The 18240-nt window shown below is 35.6% G+C and overlaps 1 protein-coding gene across 1 annotated transcript in view; it reads left to right on the forward strand.

Annotated features, from left to right (window-relative positions):
* CHD9 (chromodomain helicase DNA binding protein 9) overlaps positions 1 to 18240 on the forward strand; it is a 167728-nt gene that overhangs the window by 17857 nt on the left and 131631 nt on the right. The window contains exon 2 of the mRNA XM_044922304.1: positions 5508 to 7130. Coding sequence (XP_044778239.1) covers positions 5673 to 7130 — 1458 coding nt within the window. The 5' untranslated portion in view covers positions 5508 to 5672. The remainder of the gene's footprint in view (positions 1 to 5507; positions 7131 to 18240) is intronic.

Here is an 18240-nt window from a genome sequence, read left to right on the forward strand (position 1 = left end):
TATATATATATATATATATATATATATATATATATATATAAATCCTGTTTGGGAACATATTCAGTGGTTTTATTTTTACTCTGAAGGCCCAGTTCAAATGTCACCCTATCTCTATGCCTTTACCCATCTTTTCCAGAAATAATTAATTGCAATCTAATATAACATTATGCTGTGTATGCATCTCTGCTAAGGCATACATCTCTACTTGTTTACGTGTTTTCTTCCTCTCTGGATTATGAACTTTGGGAAGGCAGGGATTCTGTTCTATTGATGTACAATCCTCATGTCATTGGCATCGATAAATGTAGAAATGAAGATCGAGAAGTAATTTTATTTTGATTCTAAATACTTGTCTCAACCTTAAAAGCACTATAGCAGTGCTCCCGCTTACATTTCTGCCTTTACTTTCTACTTTTCTCCGTTTCCATGCCCACTGCAGTAGTCATCCCCTTCCCTAAATATGTACTTCCTCCCTTGCTGCCATTTCTCTATTCCTGAAGTCTTTGGCCTTCCCTTCCAATTCTTTTTTTTTTTTATTAAAGTTTTTTTTTTTAATTTATTCATTTGAGACAGAGAGATACAGAGGGAGAGAGAGAGAGAGAGAGCATGAGCAGGGAGAGAGGCAGAGGGAGAGGGAGAAGCAGGCTCCTTGCTGAGCCAGGAGCCTGACGTGGGGCTCGATCCCAGGACCCTGGGATCATGACCTGAGCCAAAGGCAGACGCTTAACTATCTGAGCCACCCAGGCGCCCCCCTTCCCTTCCAATTCTTTTAGAAGACTCCCTCAAATGCAAACTGTTCCAAGAAGCTTTTCCTGAATAACTTGCCAAGTATGTTCTCTTCTCTTTATAAATTATCTTATAGGTGAGCTTGTACCTCTCTTAGGCCACAATTACCATATTTTATTCAATATATAATGTGCTTTTCTTGTGCATTACCCCGTCTCCTCGATTTAGATTCTGACCTTCCTGAGGGCAGAGACTTTTGTAGTTGCTTTGGATGCAAAGTTGTTTTGGATGTAATGGACAGTCCATAAGTATTTGCTTAATGAAATAGCAAGTTAAAATTAGATTGATGTGGGGCGCCTGAGTGGCTCAGTCGTTAAGCGTCTGCCTTCGGCTCGGGTCATGATCCCGGGGTCCTGGGATCGAGCCCCGCATCGGGCTCCCTGCTCTGTGGGAGGGCTGCTTCTCCCTCTCCCTCTGCCTGATGCTTGTGTTCCCTCTTTCGCTGTGTCTCTCTCTGTCAAATAAATAAATAAAATCTTTAAAAAAAAAAAAAAAGATTGATGTGATATTTTCATAAAGTTAGAAAATGGTACCTTTACAGAATGAATTACAACAATAGATCTTTAAGTGGAACTTACATGAACATTGTGTCAATTGTAGAATAAACCTCAAATCAGAAAACATGGCTTTATGAGATTTTATGGACATTTTTTCATAGTTTGCCTTTGGGCTCTATTTTTATTTTTATTTAAAGATTTTATTTATTTATTTGAGAGAGAGGGAGAACACAGAGGGAGTGGGAGAGGGAGAAGCAGACGCCCCGCTGAACAGGGAGCCCGATGTGGGACTCGATCCCAGGACCCTGAGATCATGACCTGAGCTGAAGGCAGACACTTAACCAACTGAGCCAACCAGGCGCCCAGTCTCTATTTTTATAACTAAAGTCAACTACTTACAAATATCTTGTCACATACAGAATGTGTATCTTCTTAGTATAGTGTTGGTATCTATATTCATTTTCTTAATCATTAGATGTTCCTCTTATGTACTTACTTTTAGCAAAGCACAGTAACATGTATTGATAATGTTCTGTTTACATGTCCAAATTCCCCTTCAGAGATCAGTGATTACTCATCACCCAAATACCTGGAAATTCTTTATCAATAAATGTTTATTGGATGAGAAAATAGCAAAATTCTTTTCTTAATTAAAATTTTTACTTCTTCCATATATTAGGTAAGCCTCAGGTTACATAAATGTAGAAAACATTCTGCTTTAGCACAATCTACCGTCATGTACAAAAATTCAACAACTATACCAGTTCTTTCCTATATAAACTATTACTGCTCTGATACAACATATATTTATTTCCAGAGCAGACTCCTAAAAATTCTTTAACTGTTTTTTTAAGAATAAATGTATAAGCACATAGTAAATCTGTATAAATCCACAATGTTTTATATTTATGTTTAAGTTCACTGTTAATTGCAATAAGTAAAAATATATGAATTAATGTCATATCCTTCCAATAATTTACTTTCAGCATTCATTTGGGCAGTAGATTTTTATAGTTGTGGGTTCTGAACTCTTGAAGTGATACATTCTAATTATTCAAGAAATTACTTTAATCATTCTAAGATGTGTATTTTTTCCACTTTAATATCTCTGAAATTGGGGGGGGGGTGCCTGGGTGGCTCAGTCAGTTAAACATCTGACTCTTGGATTCAGCTCAGATTGTGATCTCAGGGTTGTGAGACTGAGCCCTGCGTTAGGCTCCACACTCAGTGTGGAGTTTGTTTCAGATTCTCTCCCTCTCTTTCTGCCTCTCCCTCCACGCGCTCTCTCTCCCTCTCAAATAAATAAATAAATCTTAAAAAAAAAATCTCCAAGTGGGGTGTGTCTCAGTACCTACCTGCCAGATGGGGGTCATGGAGTACTTATCTGTGCGTACACACACTTGGTCATAGTTATTTATATTGCCATCACCAGTTGGGCTATGTACATTAGTACTACACATGTTCGTTATTTAAAATGTCTCTCTTTTTTTTTTAAGTAGGCTTCATGCCCAGCACAGAGCCCAGCACAGGGCTCAAACTCACAACCGTGAGATCAACCTGAGCCAAAATCAAGAGTTGGGCACTGAACCAACTTGAGCCACCCAGGTGCCCCTAAAATGTCTTTAAAAAAATACACTATTTTTCAGGGGCACCTGGGTGGCTCAGTCGTTAAGCGGCTGCCTTCGGCTCAGGTCATGATCCCAGGGTCCTGGGATCGAGCCCCGCATCAGGCTCCCTGCTCGGCGGAGAGCCTGCTTCTCCCTCTCCCTTTGTCTGCTGCTCTGCCTACTTGTGGTCTCTCTCTCTCTCTTAAATAAATAAATAAAAATCTTTAAAAAAAAAATACACTATTTTTCAGTATTTAACCAAAATGTTATTGATTATGCAGAGAGGCACAGAAACAGAGTAGCAGAGCATAAATTTAGTATTAGTGAAGCAAATATTTGTTGTTGAAGAAACGACAGCAATTCACATTTACTTACAGAGCAACAATCAAGTATTTTATGGACCAAGCAGAGTATCTCAAGGCAGAAGAAATTATCAAATCCTTTGAAATAAGACTAAGTCTAAAAACTTTTGAAATGGTATAGTGCCATAGTGTTTAACTGGCAGCACTTTTTTTTACGTTATATCAACTAATGATGTACCTCATATTTGATGACATACTGGATTTGGTAACTTTCACTGTATTTCTTTTTTTGTGTGTTCCTCTTGATAAATAATCATACAACCATATAAAAGCATAAGACATTGCTTTCCTGATTAATAAATTAGGTGTACATAAATGTTCCCAAGTCTGGAGTCTGAAGCAGAAACTAAGATACGTTCCAGAGAAGTGATTTAATCTACCTTCTATTTTGCTAATGGCCTTGTTCAGTTCAGACCACATAGCCTTTCATCTGCTCTGTCTCACAAGTATAAAATCTGGAAAAACAACTTTTTCTGTATTTTAATTCTTCTAAAATCATATATTTGTTAAAGGACTTAAGTACATACCATTGTGATTGATGATAAGTCAGTTTCCAGTTAAAATTAACATAGACTTTGGTAGTTTTTCTCAGAATTTTTCAAAAGTATTTCTACATTAAAATAGTGAGCATTTTGTTTAGGAAATTTCTATTTCCTAACGTGGACCTCCCAAAAGAGAAGTTCTGGAAAAATTTCTTAGGCCTTTGCTAATGTTTAATTAATATGTAGAGCAGTGGGAAACTCCATTTGTGGTTCTCTAGGCAAGACAGTAGGGCAGAACCATAAATTACCTTTATTAAAAGTGTTTGGAATGATACAGGCCTGGAACAAAATTAGCTAGCCATTTCATATTAACAAGTGACCTATTAGATCCTTTCCACACATAAATATCATGTATGTGTGTGTATATATACATATATTCATGTAAATGTTAATCGTTTTTTCTCTTCAGACTAATCATAAGACTAATTCATTGCTTAGCTCAAGCTACTGTTTATTTTTGCCTCAGCTTGATTGTCAAGATTGTCATTTATTTATACAGTTTAATAAATAAGCAATATTTATATTCCAAATGATTTAGTGAAGGCAGGAGGGAGACTTAGGGACAGAGTAATGAATATGACCATTAACAGGAAGGTCCTTGCTTTTGTTACTTGAATATCTAAATCAGTTGGCTGTTAGGAAGGCTGATCTTCCATGTAGATGAGCAACAGAACCATGGTAACAATATGTGGGAACATCCCAAACGTATCACCTGTCTGCATTGTCTGTCAACTGACCAGATGGCTAACTCGTCTCATTTGGCCCAGTTTAACATGATCTCATACAATTATTATTGTTGTTCTTTCTTTAAAAGCTTTTATTTATTTATGTATGTATTTATTTATGTTTTTATTTATTTAAGAGAGAGAGTGAGCGAGAGGGAGAGAGCATGTGAAGCAGACTCCACACTAAGTGCAGAGCCCGACATTGGGCTCCATCACACAACTGCGAGATCATGACGTGAGCTGAAACCAAGAGTCAGATGCCCAACCGACTGAGCCACCAGGCACCCCATACAGTTGTTCTTCTTGATGTATTTCCACATATACTGTATGAAACAATAAGATTTATCTGCTCGAGAGGTCTAGAGCAAAATATCACAACGCAGTTACTACTCTGAGAAGATTTGATGTCAGCTATCTTAACAAGACATTACTTCAAAGTGTAATACGTATATATTTTAAACATGACAGAGATGCTGGGGAATGATGGTCATTTCATGGTATAGGCGAGAATCTGACATACCATACTCAAGTTTACATTCTGTCCTCAAAATATATGAACTTCAAGTGGCGCCTGGGTGGCTCAGTTGGTTGAGCATCCGACTCTTAATCTTGGCTCACGTCTTGATCTCACTGTTGTGAGTTCGAGCCCTACGTTGGGCTCTGTGCTAAGTATGGAGCCTACCTAAAAAAAATACATGTGTGTATATATGTGTGTATACGTGTATGTATGTATATATGTGTGTATACATATATATATGAACTTGAAAATGAAGTAATATGCATTATTACTTTGAAATGCATACAGTCATGTCCCAAGCACCAGCATTTTTTTCCTTGTAGGGAATATTAATGAGCTTTTTGCAATTTTTTAATCATTCTACCAAAAAATACTGTACCCTGAGATTGTATGTGTAAGTCACATATAAGCTTTGTAGAACTTTAATGAATACTCATCATTAAACTTTAATTGTTTTTCTTATTTTCCTAGGATTCTGACACTTCATGACATGTCATTATCTAGAGCAATAATGAACATTGACCTGTTTCGGATTAGTTGATGACCTTTGGCAATGATCCGATAATATCCACTACACAGAAGCTGAATAAACTTCATTTGGAGTGAATAGCCCAGATTGTCACTGGATTTTTCAAGATGACAGATCCAATGATGGACTTTTTTGATGATGCCAATCTTTTTGGTGAGACCTTAGAAGGTTTGTCAGATGATGCATTTGTACAGCCAGGACCTGTTTCACTAGTTGATGAATTGAACTTGGGTGCAGAATTTGAACCTTTGCACATAGACTCACTGAACCATGTTCAAGGTACTCCAACACATCAGAAGATAACTGATTATGAGCAGTTAAATCAGTTTGATTCAATGAAATTTCACCAAGTCAATCAGCCTTTTGGTAGCCCAGCTGAACACGTGTTATCTCCACACTCTCAGTTTAATTGTTCTCCGATCCACCCCCAAAACCAGCCCAATGGTTTGTTTCCAGATGTAGCAGATGGCAGTCCAATGTGGGGCCATCAGACAGCTACCAGCATTTCCAATCAAAATGGGTCTCCTTTTCACCAACAAGGACATTCTCACTCTATGCATCAAAATAAAAGCTTTGTGGTACACCATGACTTTGCCTTATTTCAGGCCAGTGAACAACAAACACAGTGCACTTCACTACGCTCACAACAAAACAGAAATAATCTTAACCCAGGTCAGAATTCCCTCAGCCAATCTAAAAATTTTATGGATGTTAATGTTTCTGGTCCACACAGAGTCAGTGTTAACCACCCATCACAAATCCCTAATGCATCTACGTCGCAACAGCCTCTTTCAATGCAGCAATTTTCCCAAACGTCAAATCCTTCAGTTCACTTCCTCAAGTGTAGCAATCATCAAGAAGGGAATTTCAATGGACCTTCTCCAAATATGACTTCTTGTTCTGTCAGTAATTCACAGCAGTTTTCATCACATTATTCCTTTTCCAGTAATCACATCTCACCAAACAGTCTTCTGCAGGCCTCTGCAGTGCTTGCACCTAATCATACAAATCAGACTTTATCTGATTTTACCGGAAGTAACTCCTTTTCACCTCATAGGGGAATCAAGCAAGAATCCACTCAGCATATGCTAAATCCCAATACATCGTTGAATTCAAATAATTTCCAAATGTTGCATTCATCACATCCTCAGGGTAATTATAGCAATTCAAAATTATCTCCTGTACACATGAACTTCCCAGATCCTGTTGACTCAGGAACTCAAATGGGCCATTTCAATGATCACGTAGAAACTAATGGCTTTTCATCTTTAGAAGAGAATTTACTTCATCAAGTGGAGTCTCAGACTGAGCCATTCACAGGACTTGACCCAGAAGACCTCCTCCAGGAGGGTCTCCTTCCCCAATTTGATGAGGCAGCATTTGGACAAGATCATTCAAGTCATGTTTTAGATCATGACCTTGAACGGCAGTTTACTTCACATCTTGTAACCCGGCCTTCGGATATGGCTCCAACACAGATGCATAGTCAGGCTCGGAGTTGGCACTCTTCACTTTCCAATCATCAGCATTTACATGACAGAAATCGCCTATATTTACAGCGACAGGTATGTGGCTCTTTTATTTTGGTGATTTGGGATAGAATGGGCCTTTTTTTTTTAGTTAATTTTATGTGAGACATATCCAGGATTTCTCAAACTTAGGCATATTTTGACATAGTTTCTATTGCTTTAACAGTCTTATATTTGAAAGTGATTTGTTGATGTGCTCAAAGCAATACATTAACTTCTATATTTAGAAAATTATAAGGTTTTTTTTGTAACTTTTTTGTAACTTTCAATTATAATTGCCTTTAACAGAATGATTTATTACCAAAAATAAAAACTGAACCATAATTAAAAGGTAAACAATAGACTGGGAACATTTTATCACAAATATAATGAACATAGTGTTAATATTCCTATAAAAAACCCATACAAATTGATAAGCAAACTTTTAGGACTTCACTTGATAACTAAATAAAGCATACGAGCTGGAATTCACAAAAGGGTAAGTTGAGTTAGTAAAGAGAATATTCAGAATAATGTGCAACTTTAATAATTCCATTTGCAGCATGGTTTTATTTTTATGTATTAGAAAAAAATTTCTGTTAACGTTAATGCTTCATGCTGGCAAATTTATACTGACATTGGAAATTATAATAGGTTTGTTATTTGATACCAATATTTTGGAAAACAGTCTGATGGTGAATTTGAATATAAAAATGCTTTATTACAATAAGCCAAGCATAGCAAAAGTAACATACCCAAAGATCTTTATCTTACCCTGTCTGTACAGCACAACTGGAAGCACCATAGTTTATTGTCCTAGCATATTAGATGGACTATTACAGGCATTAAAAAGTTGGAAGACTAACACTGACAGTATGTTAGTGACGGGGGAAGCATAACTCAAGATTAAGATCACAGTGAAGCGGTTAAGAGTACAGGCTCAGGGGGTTGCTGGAGTGGGGGGTGGGGTGGGGGGATGGGGCGGCTGGGTGATAGACACTGGGGAGGGTATGTGCTCTGGTAAGCGCTGTGAATTGTGCAAGACTATTGAATCACAGATCTGTACCTCTGAAACAAATAATACAATATATGTTAAAAAAAAAAAAAGAGGATAGCAGGAGGGGAAGAATGAAGGGGGGGAAATCGGAGGGGAGACGAACCATGAGAGACGATGGACTCTGAAAAACAAACTGAGGGTTCTAGAGGGGAGGGGGGTGGGAGGATGGGTTAGCCTGGTGATGGGTATTAAAGAGGGCACGTTCTGCATGGAGCACTGGGTGTTATGCACAAACAATGAATCATGGAACGCTACATCTAAAACTAATGATGCAATGTATGGGGATTAACATAAGAATAAAAAAAATAAATAGAAAAAAAAAAAAAAAGAGTACAGGCTCAGGTACCAAACTACCTGGGTGAGAATCTTGGCTACTGTTACTGGTTAGCTGTGTGACCTTTAGCTAGTTAGAGAATTTCATTCTATCTCATTTGCCTCATCTTTTAAATGTGGAATACTAACAGGATCTACTTAATAGGGCTTTGATAAGGATTAAAAGGGTGATAATATGTGAAAGTCCTGGGAACTGTGCCTAGCATACAGTAAGCACCTAATTAATGTTTTTATAATTATACTTTTTTCACAGCAGTGTGAAAATGCGCATACGGAAAAAAATACTGAGAGGAGATTGTTTTAGGGTAGTGCAATTATACTTTGTTTTCTATAGTTATTGTCATGTTACTATGTTATTTCTATAATAAAAATGTATTTAATGTAATATTTTATAATTTTCTGAAATCTTGTTAAATTAAGGATTCCTGAAATGCTTGGTTTTAGCACGGTTACCGGTGAGACCTGGTAGACAGTGTAATATATCACAGTGCTTGAAGTTAAACATTCAGGGACCATTTATTCATCTCAAAGCCTTGAAATGTTTGAAGAAGATAAAATCTTTATCTTTTCCTTTGGCTTGATTTTATTTCTGCTTCAAATGGTATTTTCAATACATTTTTTGAAATGTCTAGATAGATTTTAAGATATTTAAAAGGCACTCTTAAACCTCCCTCCTCTTTTGTGGCCTGAGTAGAATATTATGATTTTGCTCCCTCTACTGGAAGAGGATAAAGCATCTTCTTTAGAAGGACCTGGGAAAAACCTCTACTGCTTGAACCTAGGATCATCTCTCCACTCAATATGTAGATTTCTGACTGGTTGAGACTAGTCATTTTGTGTAGCATATACTTGAAGGTGTGAAGCCCGAAATTTATTTACTTTATACTTTTATTTTTCTAGGGCCTTGTCATCATTTTAGTTTTTTAATTCATGTTTTCCTGAACATGTTCGACTGGCTTTAAAAGAAGTTATAGATTTGGCATGAATAAAGGGTAATTATAAATAACTAAAGTAGTTCCCAATGCTAGAATGTAGATGGTATTATCTGAGAGAAATTTTTTTCAGACACATCCTAAGCAACCTTTCATAAATCATCTTACTCTACTGATAAGTTCATAAGGGTTTATTTAAACGTACTTACCTTTTTGTTTCAGAGTTTTGTTTTGCTAACTTCTTGTTCTTTATGTTAGATGTTCAAAAACAGATAAAGAGCAGTTGGTTTAGGATACTTTTTTGACTTATTGAAAAGCTATTCTCAAGTTTCCTATTATTTCTTAGTGTTAAGAATGATATTTGGGAGTTGTTGATTGTGGAGGTGAAAAGGAGGGATGGATTTGGTAGAGAAGGTCGAGGATTATTATGATTGAGTTTTATGGATTGTATATAGGTTTTATATGTACTGAATTATAGGTCACATATCCTAAATATGTGAAATTTGAATGATTTAATATGTGTAATATATCACAAATTTTGGCAGAGCTTTACAAGTTTTTTGCCTATGTAATTTTTGGCATATTCTGGATGGTTATGGTTATTACATAGCAAAAATGTTATATTAATAAGGAGTTTTTCTTACATTATTATGGTCTTTCCCCAGATTCTATAGAAATAAATTTTTTTTCCTCTAGGTTTTTTTTTTAACTGTCTGTCTGAATTGCAGTAATTTTATTTCAGACTAAATTAGCATTGCTAAATATGTATAGACGTTAAGAGATTAAAAATAATAAAGTGGCATAATTTTTGGTGTATCAAAATAAAAAAAAATGAGATACATTTTATTATAGCCAAAACAAGATATTCTTTAACCTAATGTGTGAAAATTCACAATAGCACTCTATTCAGAGTTCTGGAAAGCTTCAGTGAGAATGTTGGATAACATTCTTTATTCTTTACTTAGAAGTAAAGAATACTTCTAAGCCTTGCTTTTTCTTATTTCCCAACTGAGGTGGGGTGGTTGTGGATATAATTTCAAATGTCTTGAAGTAAGTACTCTAAGTCTGTGTCAGTCATTAAAAACAGTGAATATTGCTGATAACATTTCTTCTATAATGGACTCTAGAATTTTACCACTAAAGAAGAAAAAAGAAGAAAGGTAAGAAGCTATAGCAAGTGTTCCTAAATCTAAGTGCTCACTAAATATAGTACAGAAAATACTAGCCTTATTTTCATGTGTAATTTTTAGAGCAAAGGAATTTTGAGAAAAAAAACACTATAAGCTTTTCATTGCTCCCTTGTGATGATCACTTTCTGCTATTTTGTAACACAAAATCTTGCATTTTTGTCTTACTCGTGAAGTAGAAATGACATAGAGCGTTATGTGATCTCTCAGTGTTTATCAATTCAACTTAATGTAAAATTTCAATAGCAGAGAAAAATATGTGGGATAGCTGACATAGCAATCAAAATAGAAAATGGAATTTTAGGATATACATAATAACACAGCTCTTTGTTGGCTTTGTACTCTGATGAATTCGTTACTTTCTTTAGTATCTTGAATTTTTATTTCATTTTCTTCCTGAAGATAGGGAACTTATATTACTTATAGGCTTTTAAAGAAAGTAGAGAAAGACTTGAACAACCTATGTAAGACACATTTTAAAACAATAGATTATTTTCTGATAAATTTAATACATGGTTATTAAAAAATTGGACCATATAGGGCGCCTGGGTGGCTCAGTTGGTTAAGCGACTGCCTTCGGCTCAGGTCATGATCCTGGAGTCCCAGGATCGAGTCCCGCATCGGGCTCCCTGCTCGGCAGGGAGTCTGCTTCTCCCTCTGACCTTCCTCCCTCTCATGCTCTCTATCTATCTCATTCTCTCTCTCAAATGAATAAATAAAATCTTTAAAAAAAAAAAATTGGACCATATAGAAAACAATCAAATGAAAAATAAGTTGTAATATCGCTACCAAAGATACCACTGTTAACATTTTCTGTATGAGTTTCTAGTGAGATCTGTTGTCTGTCTCATCCCTGTCCTCCACCGACATATTTTTGCATTTTTAAGAAATAAAGTTGGAATCATTATAGTTCATGCTTTTTTGGCAAATGGCTTTTTTAACCTTCCAATTAATAATGTTGCAGACATTTTTCATGTCATTACCTATTTTTCTGAAAATGATTTTGAATGGCTAAATAGTTTACCATTGTAACATTGCTAAAGTACCATGTAAAAAATAAGGTTGTTATTGAGATCTGGAAAAATCTGAATCAAGTTTAATTAAAATATCTTTATGTTTGTCTTGCATATATTACCATAATAATCCAATTTAAAGTAGGTGCACAGCAATAGCAAAAATTATAATGACTAACACGTAGAGCACTTACTTTGTGCCAAGCACTATTCTGAATTCTTAACATAGTAACACACTGATCCCTTACAACAGTCCTTTTAATTTGGTTATAGTTATTTCCTTGAATTTCTATGGGAGGAAACCGAGGTGCAGAGGAGTTAAGTACTGTACCCCAAGTCACATAGCCGAGTGGAGATAGCCAGTGGCCAAGACTAGGGTCAAACCAAGTTTGATTCCATTATATGTGGTCCTAATCACTTTCACTTTCCTTCAAAGTATGTTAATACATTGTAATATATAGCAATAATGTACTAAATGATTTTTCCCTACTCCCTCCTCCTTTCTTTTTTTTTTTTTTTTTAAAGATTTTATTTATTTATTTGACAGAGAGAGAGAGATAGCGAGAGCAGGAACACAAGCAGGGGGAGCGGGAGACTCCCTCCTCCTTTCAAAAATCTATCCTACTGATGAGTCAAAAACTTGCTTTAGAATCTTTAAGTGGAAAAGAACATGCATCTCATGCATTTCTGGCTATATCAGCAAATAGTTTGTCTATTACCAGAGGGAAAAACAACCCCGAAGCAAAGAGAAGAAGTAAACCAAAATAGCTGTTGCTTCCAAAAGTGTTGAGACATTTTTTATAAAATTGTGTATAAGATGATAACAAATGTCCTAAAGGTAAACCTGATCATTATCTTCAAGTGTTTGAAGAACTTTAGAGGTCAGAAATAGGCCTACTAAGTGAAAGCCACAGAAAAGCAGATTATCATATGATATTAAGGAAGAAGTTTGAAATAAATCTCTTTCAATGAAAGCACGTAAATAGAATGGTTCAGATGGGTCACAGAAAGAAGTCCTATAGTGAGTGTAAAATGGACTAAATTGGTAGGTTCTTTTTAACTCTTAAGACTCTATGGTTGTAATTTTGGGTTTCATAGCTGGACATATCATTCCTATTGCCTATTTAGCTCCTGAGTGGTGATTACAAATAACAAAGAAAGGTAAAGAAAAATGACATTTCTCTGCTATCCAGCAATGGCAGGGATTTATTATAGATGAGTAAATTTTCCAGATAATTGAAATGTATTCTATTAAGCATGAAATTCTTTAATTATACGGCTCCCCCTCTGACCCCTAGAGGGCCATGGTGATGGTGGTAGAATGCTTGATTAGGAAAAGATTAAGAGAAATAGAGTTTTATACCGAGGTCTTGGTATGTTCAAATGTGTAATGATAAGAATCCCACTTAAAAATCTTTCGGAACACATTTGATATGTGAAAATTATCTTAAGCAGAAACATAGCTAATTTTGTGTATAAGTAAAGTTGTTTTTAAAAAAGAGAGAGGGGGCGCCTAGGTGGCTCAGTTGGTTAAGCAAGCATCAGACTCTTGATTTTGGCTCAGGTCATGGTATCAGGGTCGTGGGATCAAGCTCCTCTTGCACTCAGCGCTGAGTCTGCTTGAGATTCCCTCTCCATCTGCCCCTTCCCCCATTCACGTGCACATGCTCTCTCTCTAAAATAAATAAATGAAATCTTTAAAAAGAGAGCGAGAGGAAAATCTATATAAAACTAAAGCAAGGGAGGGCGCCTGGGTGGCTCAGTCGTTAAGCGTCTGCCTTCGGCTCAGGTCATGATCCCAGGGTCCTGGGATTGAGTCCCACATCGGGCTTCCCGCTCTGTGGGAAGCCTGCTTCTCCCTCTCCCACTCCCCCTGCTTGTGTTCCTGCTCTTGCTATGTCTCTCTCTGTTAAATAAATAAAATCTTTAAAAAAAAAAAAAAACTAAAGCAAGGGATTCACTGTATGTTGCTCATACTCATTGAACTCAGAGGATCACAAGCTCTTTGCTAGATTTTTTTTTCTCCCAGTGGTAACTTTTCCAAAGTCAAAAAAGCAACAGATATATGAACAATTAAAAAGCTTGTCACTCCACTTACGCTCTAGACAAAAAGAAGAGAAAAAACTAAGGAATTTTTAGATTGTTTCCTTGAACTAATTAAAAATCTTATAAAGTTCCATTCCTCTATTTATCTGAGTTTACTTAAATCTTTATGCATTTGGCATGGTATTGCTTATAAGAAGTTTCACAATTCTTAGTTGTCTAAGCCAGAAACACAAAAGAGAAATTCTGTACAGGAATTTCCCATTTAGTTGCCTTTTTTTCCCTCAGTTAAGGTGGACTAGTTTTTGGTTTTGACATTTCTGTCATGTCCTCAGGATTAAAATATTCTGTTTGGGGAAATTTGTATAATATTAGCTAGTTCTGAAATATGATCCTAATTATTAAACCATGTACTATAAATTGTATAAGAGTTGAGCTCTGTGCTCCCTGCCAAGAATCAGAGTAACAGAAACTCCAGTTCTTAACAGTAGCTTTAAGGCTATTGACCTCTAACATGCATACTTAAGGGTGAGAGGTGAACGGGAAGTGAATTAATTCCAGGGTTAGGGAAAAGGCAGCAGTTGGTGAGAAATTTGTGGATTAGTGCAGTTTGTGAAGAGCATGAGATCCGAGCCAAACTTCAAAGCAGGTCTAACGAAATTTTGTTGTATTTAATTTTATTGATGAGGTGCACTCCCAACTACCTTAGGACTACTCAGTCATTTACTTACTATTAAAGTCTGAAATTGCAAACAATGCATTAGGGCTCCTGAGCCATCAAACTTTATACCTATTATGATAACATGAAAACACAGTTGTTTTGGAGTACTTCAGTATGGGTGATCAGATTTCTACATTTGGGTATTTGGGCTGAGATTATTTTAAATTAAGGAAATATTTTAATACAATGTGTTGTGGGTAATATATGAAAAGAGTAAGCGCATAGTTGGGAAGCTTAGACTGCAGTTTCAGTTAAATAATTTATTATGCAAGTAATACCTTGTGAATTACAAAAGGAGAGCAATCTTTAAAGCAAGGTTTTTTCCTACAGGTTTTCTTTTCAGGTTTGTGTACCTGAAAGCAGCACAAGTTTACATTGACCATTTCATGAAATCAGGATTTTAGAGCTGGACAAGATTTTACTCTATTCTCAAAACAAAAAAAAGCAAAAACAGTATTAGAGAAGTCATAATTTCCTTGCTAACTAGTTAGCAGATTCCTTTCGTAGTTTAAACTCTACAGTGTTTTAAGAGTGATCAGAAATGAGAATGATACCACACTATGGTCAGACATTTACATTTACTGTGTTGTATTATAAAATACAGTTATAACAGGTTGTCTCCAAGTTGAGAAATCCATTAAGTTTTGGGGTTTTTTTTCTCTGTTTGGTGTGTGTAGCTTTTAATGTGTCATAAGTTTTTAACTATATCTTTAGTCCTAAAAAATGCACCCTTATTGTTATTTGTCAAATGTAGGTATAAGTTATATATACTGAATTTTATATAACATCTGTGTTTTGGAAATGTTGCATTTTTAATGCTTTTATTTGTTCAAAATTTACTATATGTCTCCCAGGTGTATGAGATTGTGCTGGCCATGAGGTTGCAAAAATGAACAATATGGTCCTTTGCCTTTGAAGAGCTCACATTGGCAAAATTACATCATACTTTCCCATTGATCTACATTATAATTTCAGAGCTGTTCTCTTTACATTTCCAATTTAGTTTTGTTGGACAGTGGTTTACAGCACTTTCCCTTAGCCCTCCAGCTAAGTGACTTGGAATGAGTGATTTTCAAACAAAAAATTAATTTCCTTGACCTATCCTGTTTAAAGGTGTTGTAGTTTCTAGGTTAGCTCCTTGTTCCATGACTTTTTAGCAATTTGTCATTATTTGATTCTTAATGTACTTATAATATATGTGCATATAATATACAACTGTTTAAGGTCCAATTGCTTTTGTAAATGGCAGAGCCAAGAAAGCAGGCCTTTTCTTTTGAGCTTCTAATCTACTTGAATTTATTTCGAATGATTGCTAAAGTCTTACAAAACCGTGTTATGTATTCAACTTTAAGCACTGTTTTTTGTGGTTTTTTTTTTTTTTTTTTCAAAAAAGACATAACTAGTTCCTGAGAGATATATTATACTTACAAGATGTTATTGCTAGATAAATATCCTAGGGCTTTTTTTCCCTAAATACCTCAAATGAAAGTGAGACTTAGAAGTAATTTTTAAAAAATTAATATGATTAGAGATAGAAATAGTAATAACATTTGCATAGGATTTTGAAAAGTAGTTTTGTTAACATTATTTGAGTCTTTTAGTAATGATGTAGGGTGTATGCAAGTTAGTAATATTTCCCAGAATTTGCAGATCAAGTATTTGAAGTGTCAGGAGGGAAAACAACCTGTCTAAAATCAGACCACTACTAATTGCTTAGCAGAAACAGCACATGTTCCTTGAGCACCTATTTGCGTATCAGTTGCTGTGCTAAGTACTAAAAGTACAAATAGAAAGAGACTTTTAGGGGCGCCTGGGTGGCTCAGTTGGTTAAGCGACTGCCTTCGGCTCAGGTCATGATCCTGGAGTCCCGGGATCGAGTCCCACATCGGGCTCCCTGCTCAGCGGGGCGTCTGCTTCCCCCTCTGCCCTCTTCCCTCTCATGCTCTCTGTCTCTCATTCTCTCTCTCTCTCTCAAATAAATAAATAAAATCTTTAAAAAAAAAAAAAAAAGAAAGAGACTTTTAAGGCTAGGCCTGTACTTTTGTTATTTTACAAGAAAAAAAAAATGGGTCCAAATCGCTTCAGCAATATTAGAAATGTCAATGCTGTGAATTTCTTCAAACTGTTTATTTTGTAAGTATCATTTATTTTTTCTTTTTATTTTGGGAAAGTCATTTAAACTTACAGAAAAGGTGAAAGAATAATACAGTGAACATCTATATTCCCATTCACATAGACTCACTAATTGTTAATTTTTGCCTCATTTGCTTTCGTTTTATTTTTATGTTTGAAAAAAAGGTACTTTTATTAAGTGATAAAACTTAGCATCACCAGTAATGGGATATCATGACACTTTACCCCCAGATACTTTAACATGGCTCTCCTTAGAACAGGTATATTCTCCTATAAGAATACAATCCTTTTATCACAAGAAATTAACAGATAGTAATAATAAATATCATGCTGTATAATCCAGTACAATCCTATACAAATACATACAATCCAAATTCAGATTTCTTAAATTATCCCATAATATTCTTTAGAGATGTTTGTTTTAAAATCCAGGATCCAGTCAAGGGCCAGGCAATGCATTTAGTTGTTCTGTCCCCTTAAATTTTTAACCTAATAAAGATTTCCTGGGTCTTTTTGTTGTTCTTTCCTGACATTGACATTTTTTAAAAGTCCAGGCCAGGGGCGCCTGGGTGGCTCAGTCGTTAAGCGTCTACCTTCGGCTCAGGTCATGGTCCCAGGGTCCTGGGATCGAGCCCCGCATCGGGCTCCCTGCTCGGCGGGAAGCCTGCTTCTCCCTCTCCCCCCTGCTTGTGTTCCCTCTCTCGCTGTGTCTCTCTCTGTCAAATAAATAAAAAAAAATTTTTAAAAAAAAAAAAAAAAAAAAAAAAAAAAAAAAAGTCCAGGCCAGCTGCCTGTATTTGTCTAATTGTTTCTTCGTAATACAATTTGAACATTTTTCTTTTTTGGTAACAATGCTGCATAGATGATTTTGTGTACTTCTATTGAATTACATTAGGAAGCATGATATTAGTTTGTCCCATTATTGGTGATGCTAAGTTTTATCACTTAGTAAAAGTACCTTTTCCCCTTTGTAAAAAACATTAAATATGTTATGAGCCATAGCCATGCTATTCTTTTTGAATATTTGGCCAGTGGGAACCCTTTCAGACCAACTCCATGCCTTTTTAACATGTCCTCATCAGTCTCTAATTACTTCTCTGCTTTCTGGTGCAAGAAGATATTCTTAATTTCCCTCAGACCTGGAATCAGCCATTTCTTTAAGGAACTCATTTGCTTTGTTTATCCTATGTAATGCCATGACATATCAGAGTATTATTGTATAATTTCTTAGCTGTGTTTTGTGTTGGAAGCTTGTGATCATATGAACAAATTTCGGAAATTTTTAATTCAGTTTCATAAGTACTTTGTCAACCTCTATGATTTTTGCATGATGCTATGCTGTGTGTGAAATAAGAAACGGTCTTTGCTCGGCATTTGATTTAAGTTAAATTTATATTGAACAGAGGGATTTAAGTTTTTTAAAAAGATGGATACAAATTTTTTAGAACATGCTATATGCTAAGCACTGAGGTAGTTGTCATTTTAAGACAGTTTTGTCTATAAGATAGTCATTTATTGATGAATTCAACAAATACATTTTTAATATCTGACATATATAAGACAGTATGGTAGGCATTCTCCTTTTTGTAACTAACTCACAAGGGAGATAAGACCCTTATAATAAATAGGCATGAACCTCCCAAATAATGTACTGTCAGCAGTGTATGCCTAGACTGATACATAAATAATCTAAAATGGTGGCAGATACTAAAATATTAGTTTATGTAGCTTTGTAAGGTATTTTCGTG

Source organism: Neomonachus schauinslandi, chromosome 16 (assembly GCF_002201575.2).
Source record: "Neomonachus schauinslandi chromosome 16, ASM220157v2, whole genome shotgun sequence".
NCBI lineage: Eukaryota > Metazoa > Chordata > Mammalia > Carnivora > Phocidae > Neomonachus > Neomonachus schauinslandi.